At 39.0% G+C, this 20,195-nt stretch overlaps 2 protein-coding genes across 7 annotated transcripts in view; one reads left to right on the top strand and one right to left on the bottom strand.

The window, feature by feature from the left end:
• NAPB (NSF attachment protein beta) overlaps nt 1–19,860 on the top strand; it is a 52,409-nt gene extending 32,549 nt beyond the window's left edge. For all 6 annotated transcript variants that reach the window (XM_041732720.1, XM_041732724.1, XM_041732722.1 and 3 more), the window contains 6 exons: nt 8,189–8,244; nt 8,406–8,490; nt 14,235–14,339; nt 15,393–15,461; nt 15,832–15,882; nt 16,991–19,860. In XM_041732720.1, the coding sequence (XP_041588654.1) occupies nt 8,189–8,244; nt 8,406–8,490; nt 14,235–14,339; nt 15,393–15,461; nt 15,832–15,882; nt 16,991–17,101 (477 nt within the window). In that variant the 3' untranslated portion in view covers nt 17,102–19,860. The remainder of the gene's footprint in view (nt 1–8,188; nt 8,245–8,405; nt 8,491–14,234; nt 14,340–15,392; nt 15,462–15,831; nt 15,883–16,990) is intronic.
• LOC121478020 (short transmembrane mitochondrial protein 1-like) lies at nt 1,812–2,833 on the bottom strand. Its single transcript, XM_041732726.1, has one exon. It carries the CDS (start codon nt 2,347–2,349, stop codon nt 2,206–2,208), a length of 144 nt encoding a protein of 47 aa, XP_041588660.1. The 5' UTR covers nt 2,350–2,833; the 3' UTR covers nt 1,812–2,205.
• Nucleotides 19,861–20,195: the final 335 nt, after the last annotated feature.

Genomic DNA, 20,195 nt, shown 5'->3' with positions numbered 1-20,195 from the left:
GCTATACCCTGCACAGATATGTATAACTTTAGGCTCAAGGCTATCACTGTAACAGCAAAAGACAGGAAACCTAACGTTCATCAGTAACAGATTAAGTAAGTTATGGTATATCCATTCAATAGAATCTCATGTAGCCAAGAAAGAGAAAGAGATTTCTTGTTCCTTACATACTGATATGGAATGACCTCCATTAAAAAAAAAAAAAAAAAAAGGCCAGGCATAAACTGAGTAGTTTATGATCTGTGTAAACACCCCCTTTACACACATGTATTTGGTCAGGCACAGAATCCTTCTCAATGTATACAGGGGACTGTTGTTGACAGTGCATGCGTCCAGGAAGAGGAACTAGCTGCTCAGGGACAGAGTATGAGGGGTCCTTTATTCTGATCACTTTTGTATCCTGACCCATGGAAAAAGTGATGTATACAAACACTTTTTTAACTTAAAAAAAATGGACTAATTATACACTTGACAAATTACAATGGTGATTCTTGCTTTTTTTTTTTTTTTTTAAAGCTTTAGTAGAAGTTTACTGAATACACTGAAAGGAAGCAGTGGGCACCACAACAAAGGAAGGACTGTCTGCCAAGAGGCAATGGTGAGGGGCTATATTTACAGGAGAAATAAGGGACTATGGGGCCAGATGGAATTCTCCCTTTTTTGGCAGTCTTAGGAACAGTGACTGGTTTTAAGTGGCCCATTGGTCAGTTAGGGCCTATGGCTTAATGAGACTGCATCAGCTCAGTGGTCACTGTGGGCCCTTTTGCCTTGCTCAGGTCTCTATTGCTCAAGCCTGTTGCCTAAAAGTGGCCTCTATGTTCCATCCTGACTTATCGACAATGACAAATCTTTGGCATTTGAGTGGAGGTCTCATCTTCAGTAGCTTCTTCCTAAATGAGGGATGTAGAGATATCCCTGTGTATGGGTCAACATACAATGGTGATTTCTGAATACAGGAAACAAAACAAAACAAAACCCCTCAAAGTTTCTTATGAGAATTGCTATAAAGTTATAATGTAAATACATTTTTTTAATGTGAAGAGGCATAAAATTTCCTTTACAACGTGTTATTTATCCATCATGTAATGTCAAATGCACCTGTAATCCCTTAAGGTGAGTATGATTCTTTGGAGAGAGAAGAGCCAAATCAAAGACATGATTCAGGGAAAGATATGCATACTAGACTGAATTCTTCAGAGGATAAAGGCCATTATTTTACATATTTTTAAACTCCCTAGTTCCTGACAGGTCCCTGAGAATACAGTTCCCCAGTTAATGAGTAGTAAATCAATTTACTGATTAAATTAGCAACTATGGAGCTGCCTGATAACAGCATAAAATAAATGGGATAATTCCAGAGTAACTGGCTTCTGGGCTTTAATTTTAATGACTTTACAATTGGAGAAGGACAAACATTATATGGTCTCATTCATTTGGGGAATATAAAAAATAGTGAAAGGGAATAAAGGGAAAAGGAGAAAAAATGAGAGGGAAGTATCAGAAAGGGAGACAGAACATGAAAGACTCCTAACTCTGGGACACGAACTAGGGGTGGTGGAAGGGGAGGTGGGCGGGGGTGGGGGTGACTGGGTGACGGGCACTGAGGTGGACACTTGACGGGATGAGCACTGGGTGTTATTCTATATGTTGGCAAATTGAACACCAATAAAAAATAAATTTAAATTAAAAAAAATTTAAGGACTTTAAAACAATCTAATTTCTGGGTGTTATACTGTATGTTGGCAAACTGAATTCAAATACAATTTTAAAAAGTTAACTCCCCCCCCAAAACAACATAATTTAGTACCAAATGTTTAAACAGCCATTATAATTGCTAAACTGTGAAATTAGCATTATTTATGTCTGATCGGCTATACAAAACTCATCAATTTTTCTTTAGAAAAGAGTAGAAATTCCAAAGAATAAAGAAGAGACTACTAATTAAAGGTCACGTTTACTAATCTAGCACCATAATTCCAATCAGGCCTTCTCAAGTGGCTGGGAGGAAGAAGGGATGAGGTGAGGAAGATGGAAAGGGTGGTTCTTAACTTCTGGCCCCATCTGTGCTCTCAGGCAAGGCAGGATCTAGCAAAGAGGAAAATGGTTGAGGCTGGAATTTAAAACAAAAGCTTCTGGTTCAGATGATAAGGAGGCCCTCAAGAACAGCAGAATCAATGTATCCAAAAGGCAGTGCTGGAATTCGCCTCATGAACTAGGGGGTTTCTTCTTGGCATCCAAGTCCTTTTTAATTTCTTCTAGTTTTTTAGCCACGTTTGGGATGTCATAGTTCTGAGCCAGATACATTCCAACCACGTTGCCAAAAGTAAATCCAAACAGGAACTGGAGCATGGTGTCGGCGCGGAGGGTGGCGCAGCTCGGTTTTTTTGTTTTGTTTTTTGTTTTGTTTTGTTTTGTCAATAATGGTGTCCCCTCCCTGCCCCAGTGTAACAGAGCAGCCAGAGCAATTCTTATCTAAAGTAGATCAGACTGTCTCCACTGCTTACAACCTGATGTTGCCTCCTCTTCACTCAGGAATAGTCAGAGCCTTGCAGGTGGCCTCTGAGGCCCGACTGATTGGCCTCTTGACCTCTGTGCCTCTGTGAACTCTCCTCTTGCTCTTCCCCACCCTCCTCCACCATGCTATACCATGCTGTGGCCAGCATGACCTCTTTGTTCATCTGTACACATGCCACATGAGCTCCTATCTCAGTAGCTGTTTCCTCTGTGGGGCTTTTCCACAAATGCCTACATGGCAAAACTCCTCCATGCTCTTCAAATTTTTGCTCACTTCTTACCATTTCCATGACACCTATCATGACCACCTAGTTAAAATTGGAATCCCAGACTGTCACGAATACGATACCCAGACACCTCCCCCACTTCAGCTTTTTCTTTTTTTGCAGCACATTTTCACCTTACGTCATAGGCTACAAATGCTTGCTCATCATTCCTGTTATTCATGATCTTTCTCTGCACTACAGTGGGTGTGCATATCAGCACAGAGCTGTGCCTCTGGTTTACTGAGGTATCCCAAGAGCCTCTGATAAATAAGCAAATGATGTACCCATCTTTGCCATAGCATGTACCTATCAAAGCACATAGAATTTTGGTTTGAGGAGGTGTCTCTTACTGCTAAAGTTGGATTGGTATTGTTAACCTTTGCCCTCTCTCTTCATGCTGACTACCACTTTGTGGCTATGCAGCACAAAATTTACTGACTTGTTACATAACATTCGTGATTGGCCGTTTTTGTTATAATAATGCCGTGGTTTTCTAAGGATACTCTGTTCTTGACTAAATCGGGGCCACTGAGTGCCTTGCATACGCCGTTCCCCATTGGAGAAGCTGTCTGTAGACTCTGGAAAGGATGAGGAGACCCAAACCTGACCCCTTCTTTGTTCTCTGGTGCAGAATTGATGGAACAGAAAGGAGATGGGTCTTATGTGGCTGAGATATTTATTTGGTCAGAGTGTCTTGGGTGGGCACAGTATCTTTATTGAGGTTGAATCATCTTGGGACAACACTCATGCAGAGCAAAGGCTGCATTGTTGGCTCCTTACCCAGGGTGGTCAGGAGAGCACTCTAAGCTGGAGCTTATAGCACTGTGCCACCTCTGTTGCCAGGGCATGTTCTTGGGCAACCACTTCACACATGGGTCTCCACAAAATTCAGGGTAGATAAAATGATCTATGGTATATTCTTGTTTTCCTTCTTTTAGAAAAAAAAATTATGATTTGTCATGGCAGCTTCTGATGCCTGTTAACTCATGCGTTCCTGCCATTATGTAAGTTGGCCAGCAGGTGACATCTCCCTTCATTGTTGTGATGTGCCCTTTTTTGTTTTGTTTTGTTTTGTTTTTAATTTTTTTTTTTTGTATTTATTTATGATAGTCACACACACACAGAGAGGCAGAGACACAGGCAGAGGGAGAAGCAGGCTCCATGCACCAGGAGCCCGACGTGGGATTCGATCCCGGGTCTCCAGGATCGCGCCCTGGGTCAAAGGCAGGCGCTAAACTGCTGCGCCGCCCAGGGATCCCGTGATGTGCCCTTTTAAAAGCAATTTAAGAGTATTACTCAGCACACACAGGGCTGTTACCTTGTGGTGTTCCCTGATGTTTGAGTTTCTGTGTTTAGAAACATCATTGCCCTTGCTTCCCTGGTAAGATTCACCAGATTATAGTCAGTGGTGCTTGCAGTTTAAGTTTGAAAAATCAGTTATATTATGAGTTATATATATTATGTTTGAAAAGTCAGTTAAAGACAGATGTAGTGTAAGGTAGCTTACATTTCATTTATTACAAGTGAATTTTTTCCCTTTTAATGCAGCAGCTATATGTTCTCTGAGTCATTTATAGATTTTAGCTAGTGAACAACAAAGTATGTGAAGTTTCAAAGACTCACATTATTTCTTTGATTTTACGAAATAAAATAATGGTGTTCTTTAAATGGAATTAAAAAAAATTTTTAAAGATTTATTTATTTATTTGAAGGAGAGTGTGTGTGTGCATGCGAGCAGGGGGGGAGGGCAAAGGGAGAGGGAGGAGGGGTGGAATCTTCAAGCTGACTCCCTGCTGAGTGCAGAACCTGACTTTGGGGCTCAGTCCCATGACCCACGAGATCATGACCTGAGCCAAAATCACAAGCCAGATGCTTAGCCAACTGAGCCTCCTTGGTGCCCCTAAATGGGCTTTCAGATGACCCAGAGGAATTGTGATCCATTTATGTTTCAACCCCTGGAGAACATGATTTAATACTGTTTGCTACTCTGTAGGTGTGTCTGTAGCAAGTTCACGTTCGATACTGTCTGGGGGTATATGTTCTAAAAGAATTGATCCCATCTGAAAGCTGTTTAAATCTACCTATAAAGTGGACTCTTAAGTTTGAGACTTTGAAATTGCATTTGCAATTGAGACACTTAGGAGGACTGCAGTCCTAGAAGGTCTTGTCTCTCATTTCAGGGTTCATGTATTTTCCAGCATCATGACATTTACCAGATTCCTCAAGGAGGAGTATTACTGCATTTCCTTTAGTCTTCTTAAATAATGGGATTTATTAATCTTCTTAAATAACTGGTTTTGTGTCTGGTTTATTGTTATGTATGCTGTTGTTATTGGTGGCTGTGTTCTACTTTTGATATTTATCATGGTCTTTGAAATGGTAAGAAACAACGAGCAGATTTCTAGGTGTGTAAGGGTTTGCTTCTGCCTGGTAAATTTCATTTCATGTTAAAATTCCAAACTAGGTGTGAACATCCAAAGATATCATGACCTGTGACAACCTCTTTTCTACAAACTTCTGTTAAGCCACTATTACAAATTTTTCTTTCTACTATAGCTTCTGTTCAACTACTGCCTCTGTCAAAACTTAGGATTATCATAAAATTTGATTATTGATTTAATTAGCAATATTAAAAACTAGGTTTTAGTTTTATTTTTTGCTATGATAAATCCAGCCATAGTTTACAGTTATACAATTTCAATGAACCAGTACAATTATTTAAGAACTATTAGTTTAAACCAGATTATCCACATTTACCCATTTATTTTTACCTCCAAAACAACAGTTATATACAGTTCAACCCAACACTGTTCATTGAGTTCTGGTGTTGTGAGAACTAGCAAGATAAGTAGTGATATTCCCTACCCCACCCCTAGGAGGTTATGTTATCTGATACTCTACTAAGATTTGGTCATGTTTCTCATACTTTACCCCATTTGTTATGATAGAAAAGAATGCTAAATACTTTAGAGCATGAGGACAGTTCAGAGAAGATTATTTTTGACTAACTAGGAATTCACTGAAAAACTTTTCTTTTGTGGGCATTCTAGATTAAGATATTGGCAGTAGTTTAATAGGGGGTTATCATCTGAAATGCAGTTTGCCTTCATTCACTTAGCATCTATTTACTGAGCACCTACTGAATGATAGACATTATGCTAGGCTCAGGGACATAGTATGAGCAAAATTTTCATGAAACCTACCCTCACAGAGTTTATATTTTAGTGGAAGGATGTGCACGTTGATCATGTGTGTGTATGCGACAGCTCTGACAAAGGCTCCAACAGAATCTGTCCCAGCTGTTTTCTGTGTGTGTGTGTGTATGTGTAGAAAGAGGGCCAAAATGTATCTTTTCTTTCATGACTGTTCGTGTAAAATTTCATGAAGAAATTTCCATATTGACTGTCATTATCGCCCCCCCCTTTTTTTTTAAGTAGGCTCCACACCCAGCATGGTGTCCAATGCAGGGCTTGAACTCACAACCCTGAGATCAAGACCTGAGCTATCAAGAGTTGTACACTTAACCAATAGAACCACCCAGGCACCCCTGTCATTATTATTAATCTTACCACAGTAGTCTATTATATTTAACCACTTACCTTGCTTCCAGTTTTGCCCCTGTTATAAATAATACTCAGAAAATTTGGTTGAGGAGCGTATTAGTTAGGGTAGGCTGACAATAAAGACCCAATACATAACTTTAAACCCAGAAATATCGATTTTTCACGCACTGCCCATGGTGCCCTGCAGCCTAGATATGGCTAACGTTAGCTGTGGCCCCTTCCAGCCTGAGGCCTCAGAGGGAAACAAATTTTGTAAACCAAGTCATTGTTGGTCTTGGTCATTACACTAGTAGTACCTGCAGAAAGTGGGGGCTGAGGCTCTATGGCCAGATTTGTTTGTTTCCAGTCAGCTCTAAAGAACCACAGCCAAAGTGTTCTTTGTCTTTAGCATAGTTCCTTGGCCTGTTTTATTTATTGTTTTCTTATCTTTGTGCCCCTCTCTTAAGGTCTTACATAGGACTTCCTTGAATCTATGGGCTTAGTGGGAAGGGAGCACCTGTAGTCTGATGTTTGCATAATGCTTAGTTTCCTCTTAAGGGCTTACTGGGAAAACCTTGAAATTTAAGGCAGAGGTACAGACCCACCACCTGTTTATGTACATCCATAAGTTAAGAATAGGTTTTACCTTTTTTAATCACTGGTAGGAAAAAAGCAGTTCATGACACAAAAATCATGTGAAGTTGAAGTTTCATTGTCTATAAATAAATTTTTGGAACATAGACACACCACTTTTGTGGCACTACAGAAGAATTAATAAGTTATTGCAACAGATCACATAGTTCACCAAGCCTAAAATATTTATAATCTAGGCTATTACAGAAAAGTGTGTTGAATCCCTAATTTAAAATGTTCAACTTAACTTTTGTCATTTGAGGGATAGAAGCCATTGGGCTCTCTAGTCTTATGAGGCCCTATCACTTTGCCTATTCCTTTTATAATTGCCTACAAAAAACAAGCTGTTTCCAGAGTTGTTCTCACAAAACATTGCTGAAAACAGCCATCTGTCTCTTTGCATAGAGCTTTTTCCCATGGAGTTTCTGGCTACAGTAGGACTGTGTTCTGCCTTCTGAGCTGTTGTATGCTTGATTTCACTGTATCTTATGCCACAACATGACCAAGACTTTCCAGCCTGCAACTTGTTTTCTCTTCACTTGACTGTTAATTCAGCACTACACATTTTAAACTGAAGGCAGCACCCTTATTCTAGATGACATTTAAGGTATTTTTGAGTAAAGTCTATGCTGCTGTAGCAACCTATAGATCTAAAATGCAGTAGGGCTTTGTATGCCATCATATTCATGTAACCATCCAGTGTAGCTATTCTGGTTTGGCAGCAGTGGGTGCTTGGTGGTTGAAGTACATTCTGCCCTTTGTAGTTTCTTAGGAACCAGGTGGAGAGCAGTTGTGCCATCTTCAGTTTGTGGCTGCTGCTGTTGCTCCAGACTTGGTCATTACCGTTGTGGCTCCTGGGAAGGGAAGAGGCCTGGAATGAGATACATAGTCAGATGGATGGGCCAAGTCTGGAGAGGCCCAGAGCATGCCTCTTTACGTTCGGTTGCAAATAGCAGGTCACAGCTGCCTGGAATTACAGTGGGGGCTGGGGGAGGTATAGCTGGGCCTTTGCTCCCAGGGAAGAGAGTAAGAGATTCCGATGGGTGGTCAGTATTCTGCCATCAAGCTTCTGGATGTGCATGCTTCTGATTTTCCCCAAAGGAAGGAGGCCAAGTTGTGAAAGGTGTGCTGTGGAAATAGGTTTATCTGTAAAAATAATACCTCTGCAAATGTAGTTCTTAAATATAGCTCTTCAGAGAAGTAGTTTGAATAAAACATGTGTGTGTATTTCAGGCCATCGCACATTATGAACAATCAGCTGATTATTACAAAGGGGAAGAATCCAACAGGCAAGTGCTGTTTTTTTAATACAATTAAATGAGTTTTGTTATATGCAATAAGAGACAAATCTTTATGAGCATATTGGGCTATACCAAATGAAGATGTAATGGGATACCTTTTCATTTTTCTGTTGGATTGTTATTCACTCTGCTCTGGTTCTTGATTTCAGTTCGGCTAACAAGTGTCTGCTCAAAGTGGCAGCGTATGCTGCCCAGCTGGAGCAGTACCAGAAAGCCATCGAGATCTACGAGCAGGTGAGGCTGCTTGCCAACTTCTAGCAGAAGTCACTCTGAATCTTTTTTTTTTTTAATTAAACTTTTTATTTAATTTTACTTTTAATCGGGGGAGATACATATCTATACCTATATATCTATATCTTAAAGAATACAACAGTGGATTTTAGTATATTTACAAAATTGTGTAACCTTCCCAAGAACCTAATTCCAAGACATTATCCACCAAAAGACATCCTATTCCCCCCTCCTCCTAGTCTCTGGAAACCACTATCTACTTTCTGTCTCAATGGTTTTGTTTATTCTAGGCTTTCTAGGATAGGTGGCTTTTTGTGACTGGCTCCTTTCATGTAGCATAGTTTTCTCAAGGTTCATTTTTGTTTTAGCATGTAATGATACTTTATTTCTTTTCATAGCTAAGTAATATTCCACAGTTTGTTTACCTGTTGATCAGTGAATGTGTATCATTTGAGGTTTCTTAACTTTTGAACTATTATGAATAATGCTGCTCTGAACACTTGTGTTCATGGTTTTAGGAGAGGAGGCTTGCCATTGTCTTGGTTATTTATCTAGGATAGGGATTACTGGTTTATTTGGCAAGTCTCTTGTTAACTATTTGAGAAACCGCCAGACTCCTACAGCAGCTGCATTTCACATTCCCACCAGTGTTGTGCAGGGGCTCCAGTTGCTCCACATCCTCATCAGTACTTTCTGTTTTCTGATTTGTTTTTGTTTTTGTTTTTTGATAATACTAATGAGCATGGAGTGATACTCATTGTGGTTTTGATTTCTGTTACATCTGATTGCCCTCATGGTTAGTATGTTGAGATCCTTTTCATGTACTCATTCGCCATTTGTATATCTTCATTGGAGAAATGTTGGTTTAATTTCTTTACCCGTTTTTGAATTGAGTGTTTTTTATTATTGGATTTTAGAAATTCTTGTTTCTAAGAATTTGGAAATTCTTATTTAGATATTCATATTTTATTTATATTTATATATTAACTCATTTTAAATAATTTATTCATCCCTTATCAAATATATAATTTGTACATATTTTCTCCCATTATGTGGGTTGCTTTTTTTTATTCTGTTATTGATACCCTTTAACATGAAATCTTAAATGATTAGTTGTAGCTCTTAGTTGTAGCTTAGTTGTAGCTCTTAGGTTTAGGTCTTTGATTCATTTTGAGTTAATTTTTGTATACAGTGTTAGGTAAGGATCCAACTTCATTCTTTTGCTTGTTGCTATACAGTTTTCCCAGCGCTTTTTGTCGAATACACTATCCTTTTGCCATTGAATGGTCTTGGCCCCCTCAATGGAAATTGACTGATAATCTGTTTGACCCTCTGTTCTGTCCCATTTGTCTTACATGTCTGTCTTTATGCCAGTATTGCACTGTTTTAATTATGTAGCTTTGTTTTGAAATCAGTTACTATGAGTCTTCCAACTTTGATCTTTTTTTTTTTTCAAGATTGTTTGGCTATTCTGGGACTCTTCATCTTCATCTTCATATGAATTTTAGGATCAATTTGTCAGTCTGTGCTAAGAAGCCAGCTGGAATTTGATGGGAATTCTATTGAATCCATAGACTAGTTTAGAAAGTGTTGACATCTTAACATTGTTAAGTCTTCCAAACTGTGAACTGAGGGTGCCTTTGCATTTATTTAGATCTTTCTAATTTTGTTCAGTAATATGTTAAAGTTTTAGTGTGTAAGCCTTGCACTTCTTTGGTTAAATATACTCCTAAGTATTTTGTTCTTTTTGATGCTGTGGTAAATGGAGTTTTCTCACTCTCCTCTTCAGTTTGTTAGTTGCTAGTTTTATACACGACAACCTTGCTGAAATTAGCTAGAATGGTTTTGGGGGTTTTTTGTTTGTTTTGGGGGGTTTTTATGATTCCTTAAGATTTTGTACAAAATCATGTAATTGTGTCATCTGCAGATAGCTAAACTTCTCCAATTTGGATCTTTTTTTATTTCATTTACTTGTTATTTGCCCTGACCAGACCTTCTAGAACAGTGGTAAATAGAAGTAGCAAGAGCATACATATCCTTGTCTTGTTCACATCTTAGAAAGCTTTCAGTTTTTCCTCATTAAATAGGATGTTAGCCTTAGGTCTTCTGTGGATACGCTTTATCAGTTTGAGGGAATACCCTTCTCTTCCTTTATTAAGTGTTTTTATCCTAAAAGCATATTGGGTTTTGTCAAGTACTTGTCTCTGCACCTGTTGAGATGATCAAATGGTTTTTGTTCTTTATTAATATGTGGTATCTCATTGATTGATTTTTCGTATTTGAGCCAACCTTACATTCCTAAGATAAATCCTTCTTGATTATTGTGAAGTTTGGGGTTCTTCAAGAGCACCTTCTGGTTTGATAATTCTCTAGAAGCACTCACAGGACTCAGGGAAAGCTGTTATACCACAGTTATAGTTTATTATACCAAAGAATACAGATTGAAATCAGCAAAAGGAAGAGGTGCTTGGGGCAGGATCCAGTAGAATTTCCTTTTGTCCTTCCAGTGGAGTTGTACAGATAGCACTTATTTCTCCAAACAATGATGTGTGATGAAAATATGCATGGAATATTGCCAACAGGGGAAGAAGTTCACCTGTACTGGGTTTCTAGAATTTTTGTGTCTCAGTCACAGACATAGCTGATCTTATTCTCTAGTCCCTCCATAGGTTGAGCTGAAGCACGTTGTCAGAGACACCCAGGTAAACAAAAACACTCTTTCAGGCAGGATATTCCAAGCTTAGAGATGACCACCATGGCCCCTGCCCCGCCCCCGCCCCCGCCCCCGCCCCCCCAGGAGCCACAGACAAAGACAGGACCTCACTTTGGAGAAAATTAATCCTGTATTGTATAGTTCATGATGTGTAGTCCTTTTAATAAGTCACAGTTTGTTTGCTAGTATTTTGTGGAGGATTTTTCAGTCTGTAGTCATAAGGATATTTATATTTAATTTTCTTTTTAAGGATATTTAATTTTCTTGTAGATCTTTGGTTTTGGTAGCAAGGCAATATTGGGTTTATGGAATGAGCTGGGAAATAATCCCTTCTCATTGGAAGAATTCATGAACAATTGGTGTTCATTCTTTAAACATTTGGTAGAATTCAATGATTTTTTTCTGTTTTCCTGTTTTTGGTTTCATTGATTTCTAATATTATTTCATCCTTCTTTCTTTAGATTTATTTTACACTTCTTTTTTTAGAGAATTGAGACAGAAACTGAGCTTATGGATTTTCCTCTGTTGTATATGCATGTTTAGTGCTATTAGTTCCCCTCTAAACACGGCTTTGACTATGTCTCACTATTTTGATATTTTATTTATTTCATTGTATTTATTGATTTCTGTGAGTTATTTAGATGTGCTTTGGTTAACTACCAAGTGTTTGGAGATTTTCCTGTTTATCTTTCTGTTGTTGATTTCTGGTTTGATTCCATCATGGCTGGAGAACATACTCTGTGTGATTTCAATTCTTAGCAATTTTTTATAGTTATTTTATGGCCCAGAATATGGCCTGACATGGCATTTGTTCTGTGGGTCTGCTGTTGCTTGGTGACATGTTCTGTAGTGTGAATTAGATCTTGGTTGACTGCATTATTGAGTTCTGTATTACTTACTGATTTTCTATCTATATCCATTGTTGAGACTGGAGTGGATTTGTCTCTCGTTATCAGTCTTTGCTTCACATATTTTGCAGCTCAGTTGTTTGCTGCATACATATTTAGGATTGCCATGTCTTTTTGGTGAGTTGGCACTTTCATCATTTTATAACATCCCCCACTATCTCTATTAGTTCTCTCTCTTCTGAAGTCTACTTTATCTGATATTAGTATAGCTTCTTTTGCTTCTTTTTGATTTAATATTTATATGATATATCTTTTACCATCCTTTTTCTTTGAACCTGCGTATATCACTGTAATTGAAGTGAGTTTCTTATGGACAGCATATAGCTCTGTGTCATGATTTTTTTAAATCCATTCTCCCAATCTCTGTCTCTTAATTGGTGTATTTAGAACATTCACATTTAATGTAATTATTGATATATTAAAGCTTAAGTCTGCTGTTTTATTTATTGTTTTCTGTTTTGTTTTGTTTTTTTTCTGTTTTCTTTTTCCTGCCTTATATAGTGGGTTGCTTGATTATCTATACTGTTTTCAAGTAAGTGTCTTTGACTAGCTGTTTTTAGTTGCTCTGGGTGTAACTAGTACATGATTTATCACAAGCTGATGTGTTATTTTATTGTTTTGAGTGAAATATAGAAGTCTACTTTATGCCCCTTTGTCCTCCTCATTCAGTATATATAATTGTTTTCTCTACATACTTTGAGAACCACATCTATGATAAATTTTAATTTCAGTCTTCCAACATAATGTAGAAAACACAAGGAGAAAAAGCCCATTGTGTTTACCCATGTTTTGCTTATTGTATTCTTTCTTTCTCCTGATGATCCAAGATTACTTCTTTCATTATTTCCTTTCCATTTAGAGAACATTCCTTTGCCATTCTTTTAGGGCAGATTTCACTGGTGACAAATTCTGTATGTTCCTTTATCTGGGAGTGTTTTGATATCCTTCATTTCTGAAGCTTATTTTCCTAGGGTATATAGCTCTAGGTTGACGATTATTTTCTATTAGCACTTGAAAAATGCATCACTTAGGACCTCAGTGGCTTCTGATGAGAAGTCTACTGTCATTCAACTTGTTTTCCTCCTGTAGGTAAAGGACCATTTTTTTTCTGGCCACTTTAAAGTTTTTTCCTTAACTTAAGTTTTTCAGAAGTTTATGTGGCTTGACCTGGGTATCTTTGCTTAGGTTTCACGAAACTTCTTGAATCTATAGGTTTATCTTTCTTGACAAATTTAGGAAGTCTTCAGCCATTATTTCTTCAAGTACATTTTTAGCCCTTCTCTCTGTCCTCCCCTCCCAGGTCTTAAACAACTTGAATGTTAGACCTTATTTTACAGTTATATAGGTCCTTCATGCTGTCTGTTCATTTGTTGTTGCTGCTGCTGCTGTTGTTTTCAGTCTATTGTCGCCTCTCTTATTCAGACTAATTTCTAAAGTTCTGTCATCAGTGATGACTGAATCTTTCCTCTCTCCTGCTTGTTGTGCTATTGAACCCATCTACCTTTTATGCTGATTATGGTGGGGTTTTTTTTATTATTGTGTTTTTTAGTTTTGAAGTTTCCATTTGTGGGGCAGCTGAGTGGCTCAGTTGGTTAAGCATCTGCCCTCGGCTCAGGCAATGATCTCTGGGTCCTGGGATTGAATCCCAAGTTGGCCTCCCTGCTCAGCAGAGAGTCTGCTTCTCCTTCTGCCTCTGCCTCTTCCTCTCCCCTTGCTTGTTCTCTCTTTCTCTCAAATAAATAACATCTGAAATGTCCATTTGTTTCTTTTTCATATCTTACGGGGTTTTCATGCTGGAAATTTCTTTGTTGATGCTTTGTTTTTTCTTTAGTTTTAAGCATTTTTATAATTGCTTGTTGGAGCATTTTTATGAGGGCTCCTTTAAAATCATTGTTCTGTAATCTTAACATTTCTGTCACTTCAGAGCTGTCATCTGTTGGTAGTTTTTCATTCAGCTTAAGATCTCCTTTCTTGATGTTGTGAGTCTATGATACTGAGTTTAAAGGATAGATTGATAGTTAAACTGATGTAAGATACACAAATATTTTCTAAAGGACAGACAAGGATCAGTTTGCCTACTATAAGAAGGCAAACCTTTGAAATCTAATTCTGCTTTCTGTGCCTAGGTTGGGGCAAACACCATGGATAATCCTTTGTTGAAGTACAGTGCAAAGGACTACTTTTTTAAAGCAGCCCTCTGTCACTTCATAGTAGATGAGCTGAATGCCAAGGTAAGGAGTCTGGCAGCACTTTACTCATGAGAACAGGCCTCAGTCCTCTGTCATCCATGATATACTTTGTTGGGTGATACTGGTTATAAGCAAGACCAAACTGTGTGCATTAATAATAATACTAACAGTAACACTATGCTGTGCATCCCAGCTGTAATCTTGAAACAGCTGCTGAAATGGTGGCTGTATTCCCTTCAGTAGTTTTGCTTTACTGAAATTAGGGGGCAGGGGCACCTGGATGGCACAGTTGGTTAAGCATCGGACTCTTAGTTTCAGCTCAGGGTCCTGAGATTGAGCCCTGTGTCAGGCTCCATACTTAGCAGGGAGTCTGCTGGTGATCCTCTCCCTCTGCCCCTCCTGCTTGTGCTCTCGCTCTTAAATAGATAAATCTAAGGAAAGAAAGAAAGAAAGAAAGAGAGAGAGAGAGAAAGAAAGAAAGAGAAAGAAAGAAGAAAAGAAAGAAAGAAAAGAAAGAAAAGAAAAAAGAAAAGAAAAGAAAAGAAAAAAAGAGAAAAGAAAAGAAAAGAGGGAACAAAGAGGGAGACAAAGTAGAATAACATCCTTTGTTTCAAACTCCAAAATCAAGTAGGAAGACAGGAGGCAAGGACTTGGGCAGCCTTGCTTTCATCATGTCTGTGGCTGGGAGAGTGGAAGTAAAGTTGCTGAGGGAAAGGTGTCCTTCCCTCCAAGCCTCGAGCAGAGCTCTCACTGGGATTTATGTGGGATCTGGACAGCGTTAAGGAAGAGCTTCTCTATGTAGTGGATGGAAACAGACATCTGGTTGTGAGTTTTTACAAATTAGATTTGGTCCACATTATCTTCTCTACAGCAACCTAATTCAGAAAAATTGGTTTGAAAATTTATTCTTAATTGAAGTTGGTAATTCGAACTGAATAGAGTTTCCTGTGTCGATTTTGATGTTGAGTTTAATAGCATACTTCTACATTTAAATAGGCTGCAGATAAATCTTACTGTAGTAAGATGTTCAGATAAAAAGGGCTTTATGTCCTGATTTAGTGGGTGAGATACTAACAACTGGCTTTTCTCTTTCAGCTTGCTCTTGAGAAATATGAGGAAATGTTTCCAGCATTCACTGATTCAAGAGAATGTAAGTTATTGAAAGTAAGTAACATCACAGCTTTGAAGAAGAAAAAATCCTTTGCTGTAAGGTGGGATTGGGCCTAAAGTGAAGCTCTGACTGTCTGAGGAGCACTGGTACTCTCCTGCTTTTGTGTAATAGGTCTTAGAAGCCAACAGAGGCAAGGACATAAGCACTGTGTTCTAAACCAAGCAGCTCAGAAATGTTAGCACAAAAACTAGGTCCCTGACTTGGGGTAACTCGTGGCTTATATTTGAGTACTTTCTCTATTCTAGAAGGTGTTTAGCAGTGTTAGTTATTGTGATACTAAGGCTATTTCTGGATTTAAAGTATCTATTTGTAGCTGAAACTTTTTAGCGTAACAAACTAATTTGTCCATACTTCTGCTACCAGAAACTTCTAGAAGCTCACGAAGAACAGAACAGTGAAGCTTATACTGAAGCAGTAAGTTATGCATTCGGGATATAGTACATTCATTAAAATTTAAATTACAGAAACATCTTTTCATTGTATGAGTGCTGAACATTTATTTGAACATTTTTCTAGTATACCTAAGTTTTATTTTTCCAAAAGCCATATTTTATATATCCCACAAACCTTTACAATTATTTAGTTTCATTAGCCATGATGAATTTAACTGAAAGACAAGTTTGAGAGAGAATATTACATACTGTTACAATTTGCTGTTTGAATGTTTTCTTTTGAAAATAATTTGATCTGTAAATAAGTGTAAAGTAAAATCAGTTAAATGCAACTTAACATATAAAAACAGTTTGCTATATTCTTGGAATAAAAGAAATGTGGAAGACTTTTTTATATTCGTTAGTTTTGTTTTCCCCTATTTGCCATCTTATGTTTAGAATCAGGCGATTACTCAGTATCCTCCATTATTTATCATGGCTTTGAAGCAGTAGTGGAAAGGAATGTTTCCCCCTTTGACTTTCGCTACCAAACTATTCACATCCTATTCAAATATCATTCTTTGATATGGTAACGCATTGAAATGAGTTAAAGGGATTCCACTATCACACATCCTGTCTCTGCACCGTAATGTTTCATGTTCCCTTATACAGCCTCTCATTTCCTTTATCACATTAAGTATAAAGGTCCAATTATAAAGGTGGTTAGGAGCTCAGCATGTTAGCATTGGAGTGGTTTAAAAGAACAGGAACTTGTCACTAGCTCTATCAAAATAGTCACAAAACAAACCATTTTATTTTATTTTATTTTAAGATTTTATTTATTTGTTTATGAGACAGAGAGAGAGGCCAGAGACACAGAGAGAGAAGCAGGCTCCATGCAGGGAGCCCGATGTGGGACTCGAGCCCAGGACTCCAGGATTACTCCCTAGGCCGAAGGCAGGCGCTCAACCGCTGAGCCATCCAGGTGTCCCAAAACAAACCATTTTAATGAAGAAAGTTTTAAACTGGAATGAATGATTTAAATGAAGACAGTTGGAGGATTAGCACTAGAAATGTTTAAACAGCTTGGGGTGTTGTTTCTTTGTGTTTTATTTCCATGGACTAATTCTTGTTCTTTTTTTTTCAACTAGGTGAAGGAATTTGACTCAATATCTCGCTTGGATCAGTGGCTCACAACCATGTTGCTTCGTATCAAAAAGTCCATCCAAGGGGATGGAGAAGGAGATGGGGACCTAAAGTGAACATTTGTGTCTTTGTGGCATGCAGCTGACTCCTCTTTAGTTCATGTTAGGGCCACATGATCTTTATGGGATGCCCATTTAATGGCTTAATTCTCTTGCACATGAGCCAAACCATCTGTGTGTTTAAGCTCCCTGTGTTTGTGTCTTTGTGAAAACGGATGGCTGGGAAGCTCCTGTGCACAATTTGGGTGTGATGGGCTATTTCATGCTTGTCAGAGTCCCCAGAGTTTTCAGAGAATTACTTCAGACTCTTATTCTTGTTATTTTCATATTTGCAGAGCCTGTGTTTAACTTGGTCACATATTTTTGTCATTTTCTGGGACTGGAGTACCCATCCTACTAATTGTTGTAATAGATGCTTTGCATATTTTCCATTTATGGAAAATAAATTTGCACCTGGATGTTTTCTCTAAGTGTATGTGTTTAGTTCAGGGTGATTGTTAGGAATGAGTTTTATGATTTCACTTACCAGAACTGGTTTATTTTGTTGTTATCGTGATACTTTTGATGGTGCTAGTGACCTATTTGTTTGCTTTTTATATTGTTGTGTATGCAGACGTGCATGCGAAAGTTCAGAACAGCCGGGGTCTGCCAGCATCACTTGCTTAATGTTGTGAGAACAGAGAGCTTCCTGGCAGGGCTTGCTGATGTGTGTGGGCAGATGTTAGGATGAGTCTGATGGATGTGTACTCCTTCACACACGTGAAATCCATATGAAACAGAATTTCTCCTTTTCCTGGAGAGTTTGCACTTTTAGTTGGGGTGGAACCCTTTCTTTATATTCACATAAAAGTGATGTGACTGCATGTCCCTTTTGTTTACTTTCATGTTCATGCACTTACTCACATTGAGACGGTGCCTGCTGTGCCACTGCCGTGTGAGTCCTCTTCCTGGCCACAGACAGAATGGGTCATTGATTTTACCCATATACTAAAGGGGGTAAATATGGGACAGAGGTTTACCATGTGTCCAGTTGGAGAAGAAAGGCAACCGGCTTCTGAGGAAGTTTGACTTTGCTCTCGGCTGACGGGTTTGTTTTGGCTTGTATGTTTGAATTCAGTTGTGTCATTTTGATTTACATGACATACTCTGTTGATTTACAAACTTACATGCTGACACTGCTCTAGACATGGTCATGCATTTGTTGCCAGACCTAGCTTGTGGGTCTAAGTTATGCTGCTGTCATTAAAGACAGATAATGAATTTTTCCATGTTAGGTCAGATGGAAACTGGCATTTGAAGGGTGTGTTTTCATTTTTGGATGTTCCTCCGTTGGAATTGGTAGGCTTTTGTTGGTCAGAAGTAGAGGGTGTGGCCAGGAAAAGGGCTGAGTGTGGAGGATAGTGTGGGGATAGTGAGCAGATTGGGCTGAGACGACGGAGAAAGTAATAAAGTGGCTGGAAAGGGCCAGCTGAGGCCTGGTAGGGAGATTGTCCCTCCGGTGTGCTGGTGGGGTCATGTGCCCAATGTAGCCTGCTGGAAAAGGTCAGAAATATCAGAGTGGGCCAAAATACCACTCTGGCCTTGGGTGCTGGGATCTGGTGAGTGTCCTGCCATTCCTTCAAAGGTCTGGGAGTTAGGAGAAAGCTGGCTGTCACGGTACAATTTGGAATGCAGTCCGTCTGGTACTTCCCCACTTCCTGTCAGAATCTCTTAGGAAGAAATGATTAGAGCAGAAAGTGAGTTCCTTTGCCTAATCTGTTCCACAACCCGCCAAGTGCACTTTCATGAAAGTGAAGTATGGAGAGTACCTTCATACATAGCCTGTGTCCTCAGGTTGTAAGTCTGTCCCATCTGGAGAGTGTTTAAATCCTAGCCTGCCAGCATGCTTGTTTCATCATTAGTGTGCAATGTTTGTTTTCACTTGTTAAAAGGACCTTCTGGTCTGATCACATAAAATGAGAGCCAAATGAGTTCTCTTCAGGCAATTCCTCAAACTTTCATTGTGGTCCCATCAGCCCTGTCTGAGAAAGAGGAGTGGTTTGTAAAAACAGGACTGGTACCATTTTGTTACGTCATTTGGAGAGTTGCCTGCTTGTATTGACATAAACACTGGGATCAGTGGCTGAGTTAAGGATTTTTCTTTTTTTTTAATAGTTTACATGAAAAGAGTAAAAATAATTGTAATGGCTAGAACAGAACTGCCAGAAGAGAAAAATGAGAAGGAAAGGTCCCATCAATATAGGGTAGTACCAGGACTCTTAGGTTTCAGGAGTTACAGAATGTTCTTTATGAATAAAATGTAATGATTATTTATGTTCCGGTTCTTGTACTTTTAGCAGATCTGGGGTTAGTTCATAGTCAAAGTCAGTTAAAATTTCTTACAGGAAAGCTTTGCTTTTTGTGGCAACATTTTTATAGCTTGTGTGAGTTCCTTTTTTATTTAATGATTGGAGAACAGTATTTTTGCACAGTTGTGACCATGTGTGGTGACATCCCTGTAACCAAGGTGTGTGCATTTATTATTGTTTCTTCTGATAATGTGCATTTAAAATGTCCAAATGCAAATCCTCATGGCTTCCTTCAGAGGACCTGGCAGCACAGCATGCCGCCTACGTCCCACCTGCCTGCAGTGTGAGCTGTGGCCAAGGGCAGGCTTCCGCCTGCCAAGTGCTGTGTCGGGCTCTGCGGGGTGTCCTCCCTTGTGCTCTCGGTGGAGGATTATGTTATGAAAACTAACCACGTGATGATCACTCTCCCTTAGCAGAAAGAGTATGTTTTATGTCACCCTGTACAGAAAATAAAGTGGAAATTATGAATCCTATTTTGATGGGTCTTTCCTACGCAAATGTACACAAATCAAAAGTATTTTCCTTTCCTTGAAGTTGTTGCAGTTAGTTAAGGCAGTGGACGTTGACATTCTCCAGGCTTTCTGAATATCCATCCAGATGTGTGTTTGGCTGCGTCACAACCTCCATCCCTTGGTGGGGATTCTGGGCACTGTAGCACATCTGCCAGCAGAGTTTATGAGGAAGGCCTGCTTCCAGCCTCTAGGGGGCAGTCCCTTCTGGCCACCCTTGGCAAGGACTCACTAGCATCCCTTAGGCCAGTCACCTGCCAAGTGCAGTGAGGTGGGTTCCTAAAAGATTATTGG

Source organism: Vulpes lagopus, chromosome 18 (assembly GCF_018345385.1).
Source record: "Vulpes lagopus strain Blue_001 chromosome 18, ASM1834538v1, whole genome shotgun sequence".
NCBI lineage: Eukaryota > Metazoa > Chordata > Mammalia > Carnivora > Canidae > Vulpes > Vulpes lagopus.
Note: the sequence above shows the minus strand (reverse complement) of the source record. Positions and strands in the feature narration are given on the sequence as shown.